This window comes from Lemur catta, chromosome 9, assembly GCF_020740605.2.
Source record: "Lemur catta isolate mLemCat1 chromosome 9, mLemCat1.pri, whole genome shotgun sequence".
Taxonomy (NCBI): Eukaryota; Metazoa; Chordata; class Mammalia; order Primates; family Lemuridae; genus Lemur; species Lemur catta.
In genome coordinates this window covers 42,193,907-42,211,409 of record NC_059136.1, presented here as the reverse complement: position 1 = coordinate 42,211,409, position 17,503 = coordinate 42,193,907, and the positions used below count along the sequence as shown (strand labels likewise).

The 17,503-nt window shown below is 38.2% G+C and overlaps 1 protein-coding gene across 5 annotated transcripts in view; it reads right to left on the bottom strand.

Annotated features, from left to right (window-relative positions):
• The window catches only part of ENPP2 (ectonucleotide pyrophosphatase/phosphodiesterase 2), a 76,939-nt gene that overhangs the window by 11,877 nt on the left and 47,559 nt on the right, over nucleotides 1-17,503 (bottom strand). For 2 of the 5 annotated variants that reach the window (XM_045561764.1, XM_045561762.1), the window contains 8 exons: nucleotides 16,556-16,587; nucleotides 15,719-15,846; nucleotides 13,633-13,720; nucleotides 13,386-13,473; nucleotides 12,085-12,269; nucleotides 9,551-9,602; nucleotides 1,265-1,401; nucleotides 124-259 (listed from right to left, as the gene is read on the bottom strand). In XM_045561764.1, the coding sequence (XP_045417720.1) occupies nucleotides 124-259; nucleotides 1,265-1,401; nucleotides 9,551-9,602; nucleotides 12,085-12,269; nucleotides 13,386-13,473; nucleotides 13,633-13,720; nucleotides 15,719-15,846; nucleotides 16,556-16,587 (846 nt within the window). Of the gene's footprint in view, nucleotides 1-123; nucleotides 260-1,264; nucleotides 1,402-2,705; nucleotides 2,781-9,550; nucleotides 9,603-12,084; nucleotides 12,270-13,385; nucleotides 13,474-13,632; nucleotides 13,721-15,718; nucleotides 15,847-16,555; nucleotides 16,588-17,503 lie in introns of all 5 variants that reach the window. The other 3 variants (XM_045561760.1, XM_045561761.1, XM_045561763.1) reach the window with 3 other exon arrangements.

The following is a 17,503-nucleotide window of genomic DNA, read 5'->3' as shown; positions in this document are numbered from 1 at the left end:
TGTAGAGTGCTCTTCTTGAAGAAAACCCATGCCACTGAAATCCTAAATACCAAGTTTCACAGTCTAGAACGCACAGAATAACATCCCTCTCGAGGCTTCAGATCTTGAGACTCTCTAACTTACAAGGAGGAAAGAGGAATCCGTAGGACATCTGTTTATCATTTTTGTAGGCCAAACAGTTCTGACTGAAACTTGGAGAAACACGGACGTCAGGCCGGACACAATTGGTCAGATGCTCGGGGATGCCAGAGACCTCAGCCTGCACGAGGAGTCAGGGACACTCAGTAATGCCATCACAGTGACAATGCCAAACCAACAGGGAAATACTGACGCCAGGTTGCTCTGCTACAAACAGCCAAAATCGAAACCCCCTCTACCTTTTATTATAGTTCATATTCTGATATTCTGACTCTTTAAAAAAAAACAAGAGTCGCTACAATTAAATACCATAAAAGCCAATAATTTTCAAACTCTTATTTTTTAGCAGTAGAATTCTCTTACCGAAGTCTTCAGTAAAACACCAATATAAAGCAGAAATCTCACTCTTTAAATAATGAATAGGATTCATGGAAGATAACTTAAAAAATAACACTGTAAGAAATAATATAAATATATCTCCTAAAAAAAAAAAGAACACACACACACACACATAGTACGTACAGGAGCACACATATATGCACATAGTAAAAATTAAAAAGAAGCTGTGTTTCGGGTGTTAGAGTGTTCTCTTCCTTTGTATTCAGAAATGTAAAACAAAGCTCAACTGCCAAATAAAATTTTCTCATTCCTGATATATACCTACCTATGTCATCTTCATCAAAACTGAAACCCCAACATTAAACTTCATTAAAAACAAACCGAATACTGACAGAGGGGGAGGCTGTAGGTGTGGGGGGGCAGAAAGTATACGGGAACTCTACACTTTCCACTCAGTCTTGCTGGGAACCGAAAACTGCTCTAAAAAATAAAGTCTATTAAAACAAACAAACCAACTTTAGTGGCTTCTGTAACTAGTGGGCAATGACTTAAGTGAAGTAAAACAAACTAAAAGAATTAGTATGCTCCCTTCAATGCTTCACATAGTGCCATGGAATTATTAGAACATTAAATTATGACTAGTTCAAAATATCTTGCAGTAGATCCAACAGAGAATTTCTTTCATCAGGAAAAATTAAAATATTTTCCAAGATTAAGCAAGCATTCATTGTATTCATGCAAGGAATGCAATAAAGTGAAGAACATAAAATCCAATTTTCTCAACAACCTGTTTGGAAACAGTATATGATGTCCAGAGGGGCATTAGGAATATTTCACTATAACCACTTTCAAAGTCAGTATGATATAAAATATCATATCTGGTCCGATAAAGCACTGCAGGTCGTCCATAGAGGAGGTGTCTCTCTAGGAAAGAAAAAAATAAAACTGTGTTAAACACATATCAAACTTTACCTCATTTAAAAAAATATTGGAAGAGAGTTGGATTGTCTAAAAATTTGCTTACTAATAATATAGCACCTTCTTCTTAATTTAATCAAGTTAGTTTTCCTAACACTTCTGTGGTTTATCTGATCAACTAAGCATGTGTCAGGGTTTGCAGATATCAAAACTATAATGTAAATGCCATATTTATGTTAATGCTTTCTTCAGTTGTAAAGAATTTACAATCTGAATAGGAAGGAAACTTTATATAGTAAATTTTGAAATTACTTGGCCGAAAGGAACACCAATAGGATTGGAATTTTGTAGAATTAATTAATTTGACCCCTGAAGAGGCTTATCAGGTTAACCAATGATTTAATTAAGAGGAAGGCTCTCTTTGATCATTATTTGCAAACTGCAACTCAAATATGCATTTTCTTAGCATAAAAAGTGAGTAGTAATGAGCATTTAAAATAAGCAGCTTTGTCACATGGAAGAAAACTCTTCAGGTAAGTACTTAAAGGAACATGTATAGATAAAATAAGTGGGCATTCAAGAGGGTCCTTTAAATACATCAGTTACGGAAGAACTCAGCGAAGGCGCCGGAATGCAGATTCAGACCCTTAGGGAAAGCACTCCTGTTAGGAAGAAAAGATCTGAAACTTTACTTTTCGAAGACAACATGGGAGTTCGGTGTGTCAACCTTCTTTCCACCCTCACAATAAATGCCTGGAGCTTAGTCTTCCCACTTTGGGTAGACTAAAGTCAAAATTTCCATAGATTCTTAGAAATTCAGGTCCCTACAGACCAAAAGATTTAGAGATTGAGGCTTAGATATTTCACCATTCCGTAAGTGATAATTTAAAAAAATTTTTGTTTTTACTGTTATTTTTATTAGAGAAAATAAGTTCTGGCAATCACTTATTAAATTATGTATACATGTTACTTTAAATAAAGTGTTACCATTCTATGCAAGTAATGGAGAAAACCCTTTGTAGAATACTTTGCAAGACCCTTCCAAGTAGAACTGCTGATTTGAGGCAAAGCGGCCCACGCTATTACAACACAAGCCTGTTCTGGGTAGCTTGGCTTCTTCAGCACTGCAGTAAATGCAGAAGCCTTGGTTAAGCTGCCAAATTTGGGGACCCACCCCGAAGAATTAGAACATAATATGACACTATTAAATAAATGAAATATAATGAACAAATAAAAAGCCAGCAAATCATAACAGTAGTACTTGAGGGCTGTTAACCAACTCAGACTTTCCTTCAAAACTCAAACCAAACCTTTTCTAGGTTCAAAATATCCATTAATGTTTTCCTTGTTTTCATTTTTGCTGCCTCTGAACTTCCTGGTTTCAGCTGGAAGCAGAAGTATCAAAATTCTTTGAGAAGCTATTCTTTTTTTATCATTCAAGTTTTAATGCATACCAAACACATTCCTCCAAACTCAAATTCAAGCTTAGGATCCAATCTATTGAGTTAGGGGGGCAGCAAAATACAGCATCCATGTTTTTACATGTAATACCCTTCCTTAGAGCAGCCACCAAACAAGAGACTTGGACAATCTGTGGTTTCCACCCACTCTGGCTCTTCCCTCAGTCCTGCTCATTTCTTCACATTCTCCCCCCCACCCCATAATGCTCCATCCCGCAAAGGCGGATTTATTTGCAACAGTGCTCGTGATCATTGCGAGCAACTCTAAGCTATCAGACATGTTATTATATTTCCTTTCTCTGTACCAGGAATAACTTCTCCAGTCTTCTTCACCAGTGCTGTCACCTATCTTCTTCCAAATGTTTCTATTAATGTATTCCCCATCATCACACTCTGTGCACTTCCTTTGTGCCAGGCCTTGGGCTGTAGAATGGAGATACTGGGTGGACATGATTAACACAGAGCTCTCACCCTCAAAGAGCTCACAGTTCAATGGGAGAGACAAACATGGCACGAATAACTGAGAGGCAATGTGCTCTGAACTGCATCAAAGATAGCTGCAGAGTGTGATGGGAATGCAGAGGACGGGGACTGCTTCCAACAGGGTCAAGGTGCGAGGTGGCATCTGTAAAGTCCTTGACAGAGCACAAGAAGTTAAACCAAGGTGACCCCATGTCCCAGTTGATCCCTTCTGGCCTGGCGTAATTGTTAACAATATCCATTTTCATACTCAAAAGTGCATGACAAATAATATGGTTACATAGTTCAGCTCATGGAGGAGACATGAGGGGGCAAGGGAGAGGAAGTCCAAGAGGGGAAGAGACACTTTCTTAGAGTCACTTTCTCCTGAAAAGGTTTCCCAATTAAGCTTCTCCATCTCTACTCACTCTTCTGCTCTGCACAGAGAGACTCAACTTGCTTCAGAAATTTGAGCTTCATAGCTTGCAAGCTATTGTCACACACAACTAAATACAGTTTTTGACACACAGCTGGAGTCTCAATTGTTACCGAGCATAAATGGCATAAAGAAAAAATATATATAGTGGCTTTGACAAAATCCAACCAATGGCCCCAATGACCCAAAAAAATCTACTTGAGTCTTCCTGAAGCTTAATAGTTTCATCTAAAAAAGAGGTAAAATAATCTTTGCAGTAAGAATTTTAAGGTTCAGAATCAAAATTTAGATTTTATTTTTTTTAGTTTTTCAAAGTATCAAAGAATCACAGGTTCTTGGTCATAGCCTGACTCAGCTAGTCTTTAGGATGTCTTGGGTGAGGCACCTGTGGCTTTTCTGTTTAGAAGAAAGTCCCTATCAGGCCACAAAACGTACTTGAACCTTGGTGTTTACGCATTTTAGGATCTTTATCTCGAGATCAACAACCATGGAGACTCTCCTGCTTTTGCAAGCCTCTGCTTTTGTAACATATGCTGGGGATTTCTTGATGTGGATCTAGCACAGCCCGTGTCTTCCCAGGCTGGGTTCTTGTCATAGAATTCCCAGCAGAGCCTTCCTTTCCAGGCTGGGAATGCCTGCCATTGAACTCCAGACAGAGCCTGCATTCCACACCCCAGGTCCCTGTTTACAATAGTGTCTCTGGCATTTTTGGTACATGCCAAGGTTCTCCCTCCAGATACCACATTTGGCAAAATATTGTAAGGCAAACCTTTTAAGTGGTGTGAACTTCCCCAGCACTCATTCTTTTTGTCTTCCAAAATTTGGTCATACAGACATGAGTTTGTGTTTCTTTTCCCTCCTCAGCTTCCTGATTCATATTCCCACAGATTAGCTGGCTGACTTGAGAACCACATGAAAATCTCTCCTTTTTTTTTTTTTTTTTTTAAGCTTTCACTCCCACAATAATGTGCTCTTAAATTTTACCGCAAAATCCTACCCAAGGTCTTTCCTTTTCCTACGTCCTTTCTCCTCCTTTGCCTTACGAGTGCTTATTATCATTTGCTGCCATTTCAACCTCCTCTGAGATTTGATTCAAGTACCTATTAGTTCTCTGCTAAAACATTATGCTATAATTAATTCATCAGCTGGCTAAATCCTGCAACAAAACAATAACTTTATGAAGACAGAGACTTCATCTGTTTCGTGGTTAGAGACTGTATGCTCCATCTCCAACAATGCCAATCACATAATATCTACTTCATAAATACTTAATGACAAATTAATGTTTTTTAAAAAATATTGGCTTTCTACATAGGACCTGCCTAATATAACCCTGAGAGATAGACTGAATAGATCAGCATGATCTCCATTGTACTGATGAAGGAACTGGAGATTTAGGATTTGTACAAAATAATTCAGCTGTGTAGCAGCACCCAGAATCTAGACCTTCATCCTCCTACTCCATCATTCTTCTCCTTAGCCTTTGGGGTGGTCTCCAGTTGGATGCTGACTGCTGGGTTATTCCAATGAAGGGAAAACTAGAATGAAGGTCCAAGTACTCCTGGGTGTGAGCTCTGCGCGAGTAATGCCTACTGAGAAGCTAATGAGGACAACAGTTTGTATCACAGCATCTAGTATTTCAGAAATAACTTTCAAACACTAATATACATCAAAATTCTCTCTTGACATATTCTCTTTGTTCCAACTCTTAGAATAAGAAGCATTTTTAGAAGAAAGACACATGGGCTTTAACGTCATATGAAACAGGAGTCAAATCTCATCTTAGCTCTTTATAGCTCTGTAACTCTGTGACTTAACCTTTCAAAGCTTTATATCTCACTGGAATGCTGCACTGTTTAGGGTCAAAATATGTAAAGCACCTAGTTCAGTCTTGACCCAAAGCAGTTGTAGTTGGAGTGTTTAGTAAAGGGCTTGTGCTCTACTTCAGTATAAGCAAAGAATACTGGTAGATAAAGGTTAATATTAATAAAATTCAATCTATCATCAAATTCACCTTGAATTCTACTATAAATCATAAACAATTATATTATGTATTGATTTCTTCCAGATCTTTCACAAAACACAGACATATATACGCAGACACAAACATAAAGAGACATGAGTATATCTCCTTCTTTCTTTAGTATGACCAGTATCTCCAAAGAAAAAACAAAAATGGGAAACATTTCAGAATTGAAAAGAGCTGCAGAGGAGATTTCCTCTCTAGCCATACTGAGGACTCTGCTTTAAGGTTGACATGAATTACTAGTGTGTAAGTCATTTTTCTATCCAAACCAACTTCTCATTGTGTATGATAAGAGACCAAACACACTTAGGTGTTAAAATTATTTTAAATTCCTTTTTTCACAAAGATGATAGTGAGTACTAACCTAAGAAAATATAAAACATTTTTATTTCAGTGTAAATAGAGAAAGCACTAAGGTTAAAATAAATGGTGCAATTATTATTACAGTGAAAATTATACTTGGCTATAGTGCCATCATTGCTTGCTATGAGAGATTTAAATTTTTTCTTTTCTTTCATTCATTCACCATTAATCTGAAGTCACAAGGAAATGAATTTTCATTCCATGGTAAGTCTGCCAAGATGTAAGGTTCGTGTGATCCAGAAATAACAACAATCATGCAATTAAGATCCACAATCTACCACATATCTAAAAATATTAAAGCTTTAGCAAGTAGTTTAGATCACTGCTTTTCAAGATTATATTTTTCTTCCTCTTCATTTTAATAAAGGGCTTGATTCTACAACAGTTTAAATATTTATAGAAAAATATTGTCCAAGATTTAATATAGTTCTCATTTTTTTAACCTGGTTGTTTCACCAGGGAATGAAACATGTATTTTATGTAGCTTTTATACATGTATTTTGTATAGATGTATGATTGATTTTATAGCATATGACACTAAAACACGGACATATGAATGTTACAAGTGAAGTGTGTATAGCATAAGACATGCTGAAAAATATCAACTACTTACACCTGTGTTTAAAAAAACTAATAATAAATGTAATAAAACTTTAAAATTGTATAGAACTTTAGGTTTACAAACTGTTTTAAAAGCCTCACTATGTATTTAAAAGGATCCAGAAAGGTGATATAATTACTCTGAACGTAACACACAAAGTGATCCACATTCACAAGGTTCTACTCGAGTGAAGCAGACATTAAATATTTTAAATGGGAGACTGAATTTATGATGCAAGAAATATCATAAAGCCCTGAGAGAACTCCAACCAAGAAAACATTGCTTTGCAGCTAATGAAACAACTGAAATAGAGCCCATAAGAAGACAGGGACCAAGAGATAAAGAGACACGGAGAGAGGGGCAGGAGAGAAAGTATTAGGCTGATACATATTCCAGAATCTAAACAAGGAAATGCTTTGTACATAGTAAGATAATGATAAATAATTATTTTTATTTCATGTTATACTTTTCAAGTCTCTCTTGCATCATTAAAATCTGGTCCCACTGGGCCACGGGCAGACCAAGGGCATATACTACTATGATTCTCCCCTCATATTTTATGCCACCATTTTGGAACCATGGGTTCAGGTGCAAACAATGGCACAGTTGTCTCAGACAAACCAGTGCCGTGCTAGGGTAGGCACTCAACAGATGCTTGCTGAATAAATCCATGAGGGTCCATTTCCATGAAAACACATAGACTTTAAGCTTTGGTGGTGTAAAAAGACACTTCAGTGATATGAATAAGACACCTACATTCAACTCTGAGCTACAGAGATGTGACATCATTTAACCAGCCTCCTAGCCTTCAGAGTTAGTGATTCACCAAGAAGATACCTCTTACTCTTACGTTTGGAAGTTTGAGATTACCACTTATGCTGAGTTTGTGGGACTGGTTTTGTCACATGAGCACTCTGCCACCAACAAACCAAATGTAGGAATTTTTTTTTCTCAGACAGAAATGTGTTAGTACCATGAACAGCCAGAGTTTGAATCAACGAAAACATGGGAGTCCAATGACAGTTAAAGTTATCATAATTAACAACTTCATGACCTTGAGAAGCATCTGATTAGTTTTCCTCTGCCTTGGTTATGGATTATTTGAAAAACTTGAATCATGAGATTCTGCACCCCTTGACTCCGGCAACATTTCAATTTTTCTAATTATAGTGACACTATAGTCCACTGGAGGTTAGGTGTTGAACATTCAAAAACACTTGTAGAGTTTGTGAAGGATTTGTGTACCTTCTGCTAATAAAGGCCTATCTTCAAAGCTAGGTTCCTCCAATGACATGCCTACAAGTCTGTGTGTTCTATGATCAAAGGGAGAAGGGAGTGGTGGTGATGTGGAAGAGGAAGAAGGAGGCAGATGAAGATCTTTATAAACGGGAAAAATAAGTCAAGCAAATAAAATGTCCTACTGGTTTCCTCAACTCTACTTAATCAGATTGGAAACAGTACATATGATAAACAGAACCATATGTAAGCTAATAACTCGGGTGACGCTCTCAGAAGAATTTGGCCATGTGCATCTCTACTGCATGACTCGAGGATGCTGTGCTTGGGTTCTATCGCTTTTTAAATATACTTTCAATGATTTCCTTGCTGTTGAACATTCTATCCCATCTACCACAGTAACCTGTCTAGGAACTTTTCCCTCCCCTTCTATTTTCTTCTAATTTTCTGGATTTTCAAAATCAGAAGCAAGAACTTGTGTGGGAGATTGTATTATTGTGTTTACTGCCTCTGCTCATTGCCATTTGACTTGCAAGATAGAGTCCTTGTGGAAAAAATAGACTTCCCTGCACCATTATAGGAAGTGTCATGTGCACAGCTTGGGCCAGTGAACTGTGAGTGGAAGTGGCCTCATAAAAGCAGAAACATTGAGACCCAGTACAAAGTTCTGTGGTTCCTCTGCTCCCTCTGCCATGAGCAGGGCATGTCCCCAATAGGGGTTCCTCCTTCAGCCTGGATTCCACAATAGTGAGAGAGTGGAAAGATAGACAAAGGAGATTTGGAAGGATAAGCAGTGGGAGGAGAGTGGGTATGAGAAATTATTCAATGGGTACAAAGTATATAATTTGGATGATGATATCCTGAAAGCTGTGACTTGGCCACTATGGTAACTACACATGTAAAATAATTGCACTTGTACCCCATAAATTTACACAAATTTTTTTAAAAAAGAGTACACATGGGGCAGAGCCTCCTTGGCCTTCAGTCAGCATACTGAAATGTGAGCAAGAAATGCATCTCTCTTGATACCAATCATTGAGATTCTTTTTTTTTTTTTTTGCAAACTTGCAAAAGTTCACTAATACATGCTTATTGTCATTGTACATAAAATAAGAGTTAGGGCTCAAGATGATCCTTTATGTGGAAATGGAGTTCTGATTTGATTCCTTCTGAGTATCTCCCCCCATCACAATATACACATCGACTTTCCAGGAAGGTGAGCTTCATATAGGTACCAGCTGCTATTATTATAACTATGACTACCCTTTAGAAGAGGGCCCACAGCACCTTAACTTATGACCTACCAAGTGCACAATGGATTGTCCATTTCTCAGAGGGCTTAAAAGCTATTGAGGAAAAAAAAAAGCTAATGGAATGTTTCTATTACACAACTGACATCTAGAACACATAGAATAAACAAATACCCTTTGCCAGATAGATGTAAAAATCACGTTGCAATACAAATTTGAATTTAAAAAAATATTGGGCTTACACTATAAAGTAAATAAGAACTCACTTCAATTTTTGAAAACTAGAAAAAATTTATCTGATTGTTTTTTCCATCAACCCCTTACCTTCTGTAGACCCTTTTGTATGAAGGCGTTTGTTGAGTTCATCCAATTTGTTCTTCATTTGTGAAAACCAGTAAAGGAAAAAAGAAACCAAATCAGAAATGCTCTTTCTTTCCTGTACCCTTTTCTCTACTTAGCACTCTGCTAAATTCAAAAGAGGATCCTAAACTCTATCAGTAGCATAAATTCTTTTGAGGAATTACTATGGTATCTCAAATTGACATTCTAGGCTCCACTTGCTGGTAGTTCTATGTCTATAAGCACCTTCTTTAATCTCTCCATAACTCTGTTTTTTTCCCTTTTCTGTGGAACTAATTTACCATGTTGGTAATGATGATTATTTGGGCACATATATGTAAATAATTAGAATAGTGCCTCAATATTTCATGTTAATCCTTAGGTACACTAAAGTGATTCTCAAACCAATTTATGAAATCACTTTTTCCAAAGCTAAAAAGCAAGGACTCAGCAATTCGGAAAAGTAATGGCTCAGCAACTCCACCCTTCACTACATATCCTAGAGACACTCTAGCATATGAGCACAAGAGGACATTTGCAGTAACATCTGCTGCAGCATTGTTTGTAAGTGCAACATTTGGAAATTACCCAATGTTCTCAAATAGGAAAATGAATAAAATCATTATGGTATATTTATACAATTAAATATCATTACTATATTAGCAGTAAAAGTGAGTGAGCTAAAACTTCATGTATTAATATGCATAAACCTCAATAACATGAACAGGATAATTGTAGGATGCATATAGTATAATAGCATTTACATAAAAATTTATAATATGCAAAACTATACTATAGGTTATTTTAGGAAACCAAACTAAAGATTACTTAATATATTATTTAAGGGATACATACATATGGAGTATAAAAGTACAGAGACATGCATAGGAATTATGCACACTGTATTTAGGATAATAGTTACCTCTGGTAGGAAGCAAATAGGATGGAGTTGGATACAGGAAGCTTCCACTGAATCTGTAATGTTTTCTTTCCTATGATGTATGTACTGAGGTATTCATTTTTATTACTCTCTATACCTTTTCAATATGTCTGGAATTTTTTTTTTAATAAAAGGAAGGCAGTCTTTTGGAGAAACCCATAGAAAAAATAAAGACAATCCAGAATTTCTCTAAAATGATTTAAGACAAAATATCCAAAAGATTTCTTGTTCTTCCAAAGAAAAGTAATTCAGAAAACAAGATACAGTACAACAAATGGATTCCTCCAAAATTATATTTGGGATCTACTTCCCAAGACTACTGCCTGTTGTCTTTGGCAACTCAATTCCCCCAGCTAAGGTCTGAGCATTACTTGCCCTATATTTATTAGTCTCCTTAGTTCTTGTCAGGAGCAAAAGCAGGAAGGAGAAAAAAATACAGGAGTGGGGAAGAAGAGCAATCTGAACTCCTCCAGTGGCAAGCCTCCCAAACTGTGGCTCCTAGGCCCCTAGAAATTCTGGAAGGTAACAAATTGTAGAGGGAGGAGTTAAGGCAGTAGGAGAATGATGTTCCATTTTTCTGAGGCCTAATAGAAAAATCACAGATTTATCCATAATAAAACAACACATGCAAAAATACCACATTTCCTTGTCTTGGGAATTCCTCCTATAGAAACACTGGTTGGCAGCTATGAAGGTCTTTGATCAATATAAAATTCAATAAGTAAATTATTGCTTAATACTTATAGTTTGTTTGTTATTCAAAAACTGTCCAAACATGGTGTATGGGACCACCACCACATTCATGTTGGTCTCTGCTCTACCCTGCTTTGTGTCCTTGGAGGCTGACCTCTAGGGACCACATCCAACAGTAAACTTGCCCTGTGGCTTCCTGATGGGTTCTACCAATGAGTGACATCTGCAAGGAAGTAGAGGGGAGAGAGATGAGGGATAACTCCCCTAACTCTTTTCCTGCTGGGTTGCGGTGGATGAGCTGCACTCATCTACCAAATACAATAGTTCCTTCCTCCTGAGCTCTCTCTCCATGCTCTGGCAACTTGCTCCCTTCCCTCACCCTACAGGCCTTGGAGGGTACCCTGATAAACACAGGGTACTTCATCATTCCTTACTGACTTCCATTCATCCTTCCCAGTCTTTGTAAATAGTGCTCTCATTAAGCATGACTGGAACAATTTCTTTAAACTCTCTTTCAAAACCTCTTCTTCATGGCTCACCTGTTTCCTGTTGAGACCATGACTGATATACATATAATCCACGTTGAAAAAAACAGAAAAAGTTTTTGGTTGGGAATTGTGACTCCACAGAATAGCATCATGAACTTACTTTTTCCCCTTCCTTCTCTATACCTGAGCTGTCCAATATGGTAATCACAAGCCATATATGGCTCTTTACATTTAAAGTAATTAAATTAAAATTTTACTTCCTCAGTCACACCAGCCAGTGGCTACCATTTTGGACAGCACCACTATCAACCATTTCTACCATCACAGAAAGTTCTATTGGACAGTCCTGTTACACACCCACCATGGTCCTCCATGATAAACATAAAGATTATTTCTACCTTTGGCTCTACCTTATCATCACAGGTGCAGCCCAGGTCAAAATCAGACTGAAGGTACATAATCCCTGGATAACTGGGTCTGGCAACTTCCTCTGGCATGGTTGGCCTGAAAGTATTAGTACGCAGGAGATGATTCAAACTTCCATGGGTCCCATTATTAGGAGCTGGTTTCAATCCCAGGAGATCTGATGAAAAGAACGAAAAAGAGGCAGGTGCTTCTTAAATGTTTTTTGATGAGATATGGTAAGAATAAAAACTTTTCACCTTCTAAGAGTCTGAAAACTCTGAACATAAATCAGAATTGGATAAAACCAAATTTAGCTGGCAGGCACCCCCTTCTTACCTCCTGAACCATTCTGGCCTGACCATGTCTTGCCACAGGTTTCTGAAATAGCCATGTTCATTGCTCCACCATGAATAGAGAGAGACATTCTCACAAAGAGAGAGTGAAGGAATAGGGCCTAAGCTAGCCATTGCCTATGTCTATGATAGTTACAACCCAAGGACTATCAGTGTCAGTATCACTATCTTTCTGCACTTCTCTGGGACTTTTTAATCTCAAATTTTGAAAACGAGACTTATAATCAATGAATAACCACGTCTGCCCTCTAAGGCACTCCACAGAAGTGTGGGGACAAGAGGAAGCTTTGGCCGTGTGCCCTGAAATGCCACTGTGAGATGAACAGGCTGATTTCATAGCAAGTGAATGGTTGCCAAGTGGGCACACAGTGCCTTGCCTAAGCTCAGAGGCAGGACACGGGAGAGCTAGCAGCCAAGATGGGAAAAGAACCCAGGAGACCCGACTTGCAGGCTCCCCCTCTAACCACCAGACTGGCACTCCCTTACTAAATAGGAAAAGTTGTCCTCATTCAGCAACTAGAAGCTCAAAGAAGAAAAATAATTAGGTGCACATAAATAGCTGGCCAGGATGCAAGCTGGCAAAATTTTAACTGGGCTGCAACACAAGAGATGGAGGTGGGAGAGGGCTCTGTGTAGAACTCTTGCTCCAGCAGGTCTCTGACCAATGGTGTCAGGCTGTAATGCTATATTGGATCAGCCAGAGACTGCCAACAGCAACACTATGAAAATTCCCCATTAGCCAACTGTTGAAGGAAGACAAAGACGCCTTAGAAGGGTTTGATACTCTGCCTTTGGAACCAATGGGCAAGTTACAACATTTTTCTTGTGGGGAGAAAAGGTGATCCCAGAAGATGGACACCTCACTTCTTTCTCGGACATTGAGGAAGTTCACATATTAACTAAACATTGTTTCATTGGTTTTGATTACACAAGTGACTTACCACACATAACATTGTAAAGTTCAATGTTTTCAAATGGAGGTACTTTAGTCTTGTACTTAAATGTTGGGCCATAACCTACAAAAACAGTCTTCCAAAAGGAAGAAAACAAACAAAAACAATTAAACATTGTTTGGTAGCACCCCTCCCTCTATTTATGAATACTGTGCAACTTCATGCACACCACCGTTCCCCACCCCTTCTAAGAGTCACTAAAATACAATTTCAATTCCCTGTTCTGCTATCATACCTGCATGCTGTTGACCTTGTTATCAAATCCATGGTCTCCCTGGAAAAAACATTTTCCTGATGGTTTCTTGTAAACATCCAAAGGTTTCCTACATTGAAATGATTTTATGATCGGTCAGGATTTCTCACAAATTCACTCTGATAAAATGCTAATTTCAGGGTACAAAGAATCTCTAAGAAGAGGTTTTCGAAAGCCTGTCTCTAATTGCATCATTCCTAAGGTGATGAAAGATGATACTGTTCATTTCTCCAAGTGCCTTTGCTTTGTTAATCACCCAGGATAAATCAGGGTCTGTGAACAGAAGTCGTGGTGGCCTCATCAAACCTGTGCTTACACCGAGCAGGGCACTTTTCACAGGCGGTGCTCTGCCTGTGTGCTTCACTAGCTCTGAGACTGTAAGAATCTCAACTCTAGGACCATGTGTGTCCGGTTCACGTCTATAGACCCCTCCCTAGGTTCAATGCCTAGGGAGGCACTTTCTTCAATATGTTCTGTTTCATCAATGAATGGAAATCTCTATTCTATAAAAATGCTTGCATGCAAATTTATCCATCATTGTCATACAACTAGAGTATAATTGAGTGGTCAACTTAACAGTAATAGGGATCTATTAAAAAAAAAAAAAAGCCTGACATCACCTAGACAAGATCTCTATTTAGAAATAGAAAATGGAAACATTGCTGTCTAGACATCAAGACCATTTGACCTTTCTTTTTGCAACAGGAAGATATCTTTTGCTAAGTATGACATGGCCCTTTTCCAAAAAATCTTTTGTGTTTATTTAATACAAATATTTCCTAAATACTTACAAGGTACATAGCACTGAAGTAAAGTGCTTAGGGAGAACAAAGAAATCTAACATAGGGGTCTCCACTCTTAGGAAAAGTACCTAGGGCTTGGGAAAATAAGATATTTGCATATAATACCTTGACAATGCAAGAGTTAAAATCAAAAGATTTACTGCTTAATCAACATGCCTGGCTTTGGTCCACACTAATTTGATCAACTGTCTTCGTCTTTCACTTAACTTCTACTCAACTCTCCTGTTTCCTTCCCATGAACCCACCAACTTTTCCAAGCTGCCCCGTACATAAAAGGCAGCACTACAGAGAACATACTCAGCCAACTAATTGGATCTCTATAGCTTTTCCTTGAGTATTCCCCATATCTATTCTAAATGATTCCAATAATTTCTGTTCTTCATACATCTCTCTTCATAATCCCACATATTTAACTCTACCCACTTATAAAATCAGGGTATATTTATGTATTTTCATGTGTTCTATATTGATACAAGTTCCTAGAGAACCAACATTTTTCTGGTTATTTTCTCTGCCTTGTAAACTAAGAATACCTAGCAGAATGCATGTAGCAGTTGTTCAATTATTGCTACAGACTGATTCACAAAACTTTTCTTAAGGAGAAAATTGGAGGAAGAGAGAGTGGGAAAGGGCTACTTCAAGGTCTGTATGAAAATGGATAAAACTTTAATAATTAACTGTTTGGAAGTGGTTCAAGTTTCTGGACATGTCCTACATCAGATTAAAAAGGAAGGGATAGTCTCTTCAATATTGGGGAGTCTTTTGTAGTTCAAAAGAAGGCAAACATCGGAAATATTTAAAGTGACATAAAACATGTTCACAATAACAGAGGTTTTAAGATGAACAACATTTTCTGAAGTCTTCTGTAAACACTGGTACAGGCGAAGTCTCATCAACTGAGACCAAATTAGCCCAGCATGCTAGGGCAAGGTCCCAGTTATACATTTGATTTACTCAAATAATAAGAATAGAGGTTAGAATATAAATTCAAAAAATGAAAGTGATACAGACACACACACACACACACACACACACACACACAGATGCACTGAGAGACTACAAAGAGACATTGAGATACTAAGACCCAGAACACAGAGATATATTGTCTCAGCACTAATTGTTTATCTAGCCCACAAAATCTTTGGAAACAGCAAGATTTCCAGCTGAGATTTCTTTTAATGATAACTAAGGACCTTAAAGCATTTCCAGTTGCCAAAGGAGTGGTTGTGAAGATGAGGAACAGGGACAGCCCATCCCCTAGTTACCTTGCAACATGCCACCTGCGGTCCACCAATAAATGGATATCCTCGATTCTTCTGTTGTTGGCATAGTGCAAGCGTTTGGGAAGGTGCTGTTTCATGTAAGGTTTAAAGTGCTGATCTGGTTTTTTACACTGAAGCAGAAATGGAAATTAAGACTTTAGATGGAATGCCTTCTAGAAAAAGTCTTAGATATTCTCTCTCTAGTAAGTTGAAGGAGGTTTTAAGCCAAGCAAAAGGTTGACTAGTGAATAAACGGAATTTGTTGCTCCCTATCAAATACATGTTTCAAACAATTAAGTTCAAAGGGGATTAGATAACTGTGGAGATGAAATGCCAGGCCATCAGAGGAGAGTTAGGAATTTTAAGATACATTCCTAACTTAATGAGACCATCACTAAGAGCAAGTCAAACTCCAAGGGCTTTCCCTACTGCTTCTAGTGAAGGGTGGGGGTGGGAAGGTAGGAAGGAGCACACAGGTTCAGACCTTTCTGATTATATTCTTTTGTGCTTTTCAGGTCTCTACCCTGCATCCAGGAACAATGAAACAGGGTGGTAGGCAGCTCTGGTTCAGAGAAAGTAAAGATTTGTTTAATCATGAATGAATACTTTTCAGTTCTAATGGGAGGATCAAATATTCTCAGTTTGTATCATTGCCAAGACCATTAGGGAGCCTGCAGCTGACCACAGGCCAGAAGTTTTGAAAGCTCTTAAGGAAACAAACACACACGGGATGGGAGGGCAGTGAGGAAAATGTTCCTGCTGCCCCACAGGGGAGGCAAACACAGGAGGGGAGCCCAGAGGCCTGGTGGGGGCAGAGGCCTGGTGCCTTGCAACACTTACCGTGAGATTAGCAATAATGGCTTTAGGGTCATCTGTTCAAAGAGAGAAGGAGAAAGATTTCAAAAGAGAGAACAATAATCACTGAGAGAAATCATTTTTGCAGCAAGATACTCAATTCTTTCTTTCACCACCCCCCAGAAGGACTATCACTGTAGTGTTTTGTTTGTAATTGTGTGTAGGTATTTAGCATTTCAGTAATTGAAATGCAATTAAACAAGTGGAACAAATCTTGTATTAAACTTCCCCACTAGATTCAGGTCTTGTCTTCCAAAGGGAATGTTTCCTTCCATAGCACCAGGATACTGCTGGGTTAACTGCTTCTTCAAGTTCCCCCTAATGGTTCCTCTGGAGACTTAGTTTATTTGCAATTTAACCTCAGGAGCTAAACTGGGCATTTGGGGCTTTTAATGTAACTTCCTATTTATCTGCAGGTCTTTGAAACAGGTCATCATCCACTTTAAGACGAATCTTCTAATCCATTGAGTTATTTTTTTAAACGGAGTTCTGTTTCCTTGGTAATATCATGGGTCTAATTATATAGGTAACCACTCCTCTCCAGCCATAAACACACACGTGTGTGGACCTCTTTTATTTTCATGAGCAGTGTTAAAGGATATTTTCGTCAATACTCTGAACTAGCTAAAAGCAAAACTATGTAAATGATGGCTGTGGATAAATGGTGGACAGGATTATATTATCTGAGGGTCCCCTTTTAGGGAAGTGTAGGGAGAAAGAAGAGATTGTAGGTTGTTTGGATTTTGTTTTGTTTTCAAAAAATGTGCTTCAGTATGTCATTACAGAATCAGTAGAAAAGGAGAGCAGTGTTCAGAAGAGATACCATCTGTCACGACGCAGTCCTTCCCGGGATACGAACGCCAGCGGAGCAGGCCCCGTGGCTGTCATGTGCAGCTGTATCCCTGGGGCCTGGTGCATTGTAGGCCCTCAGCA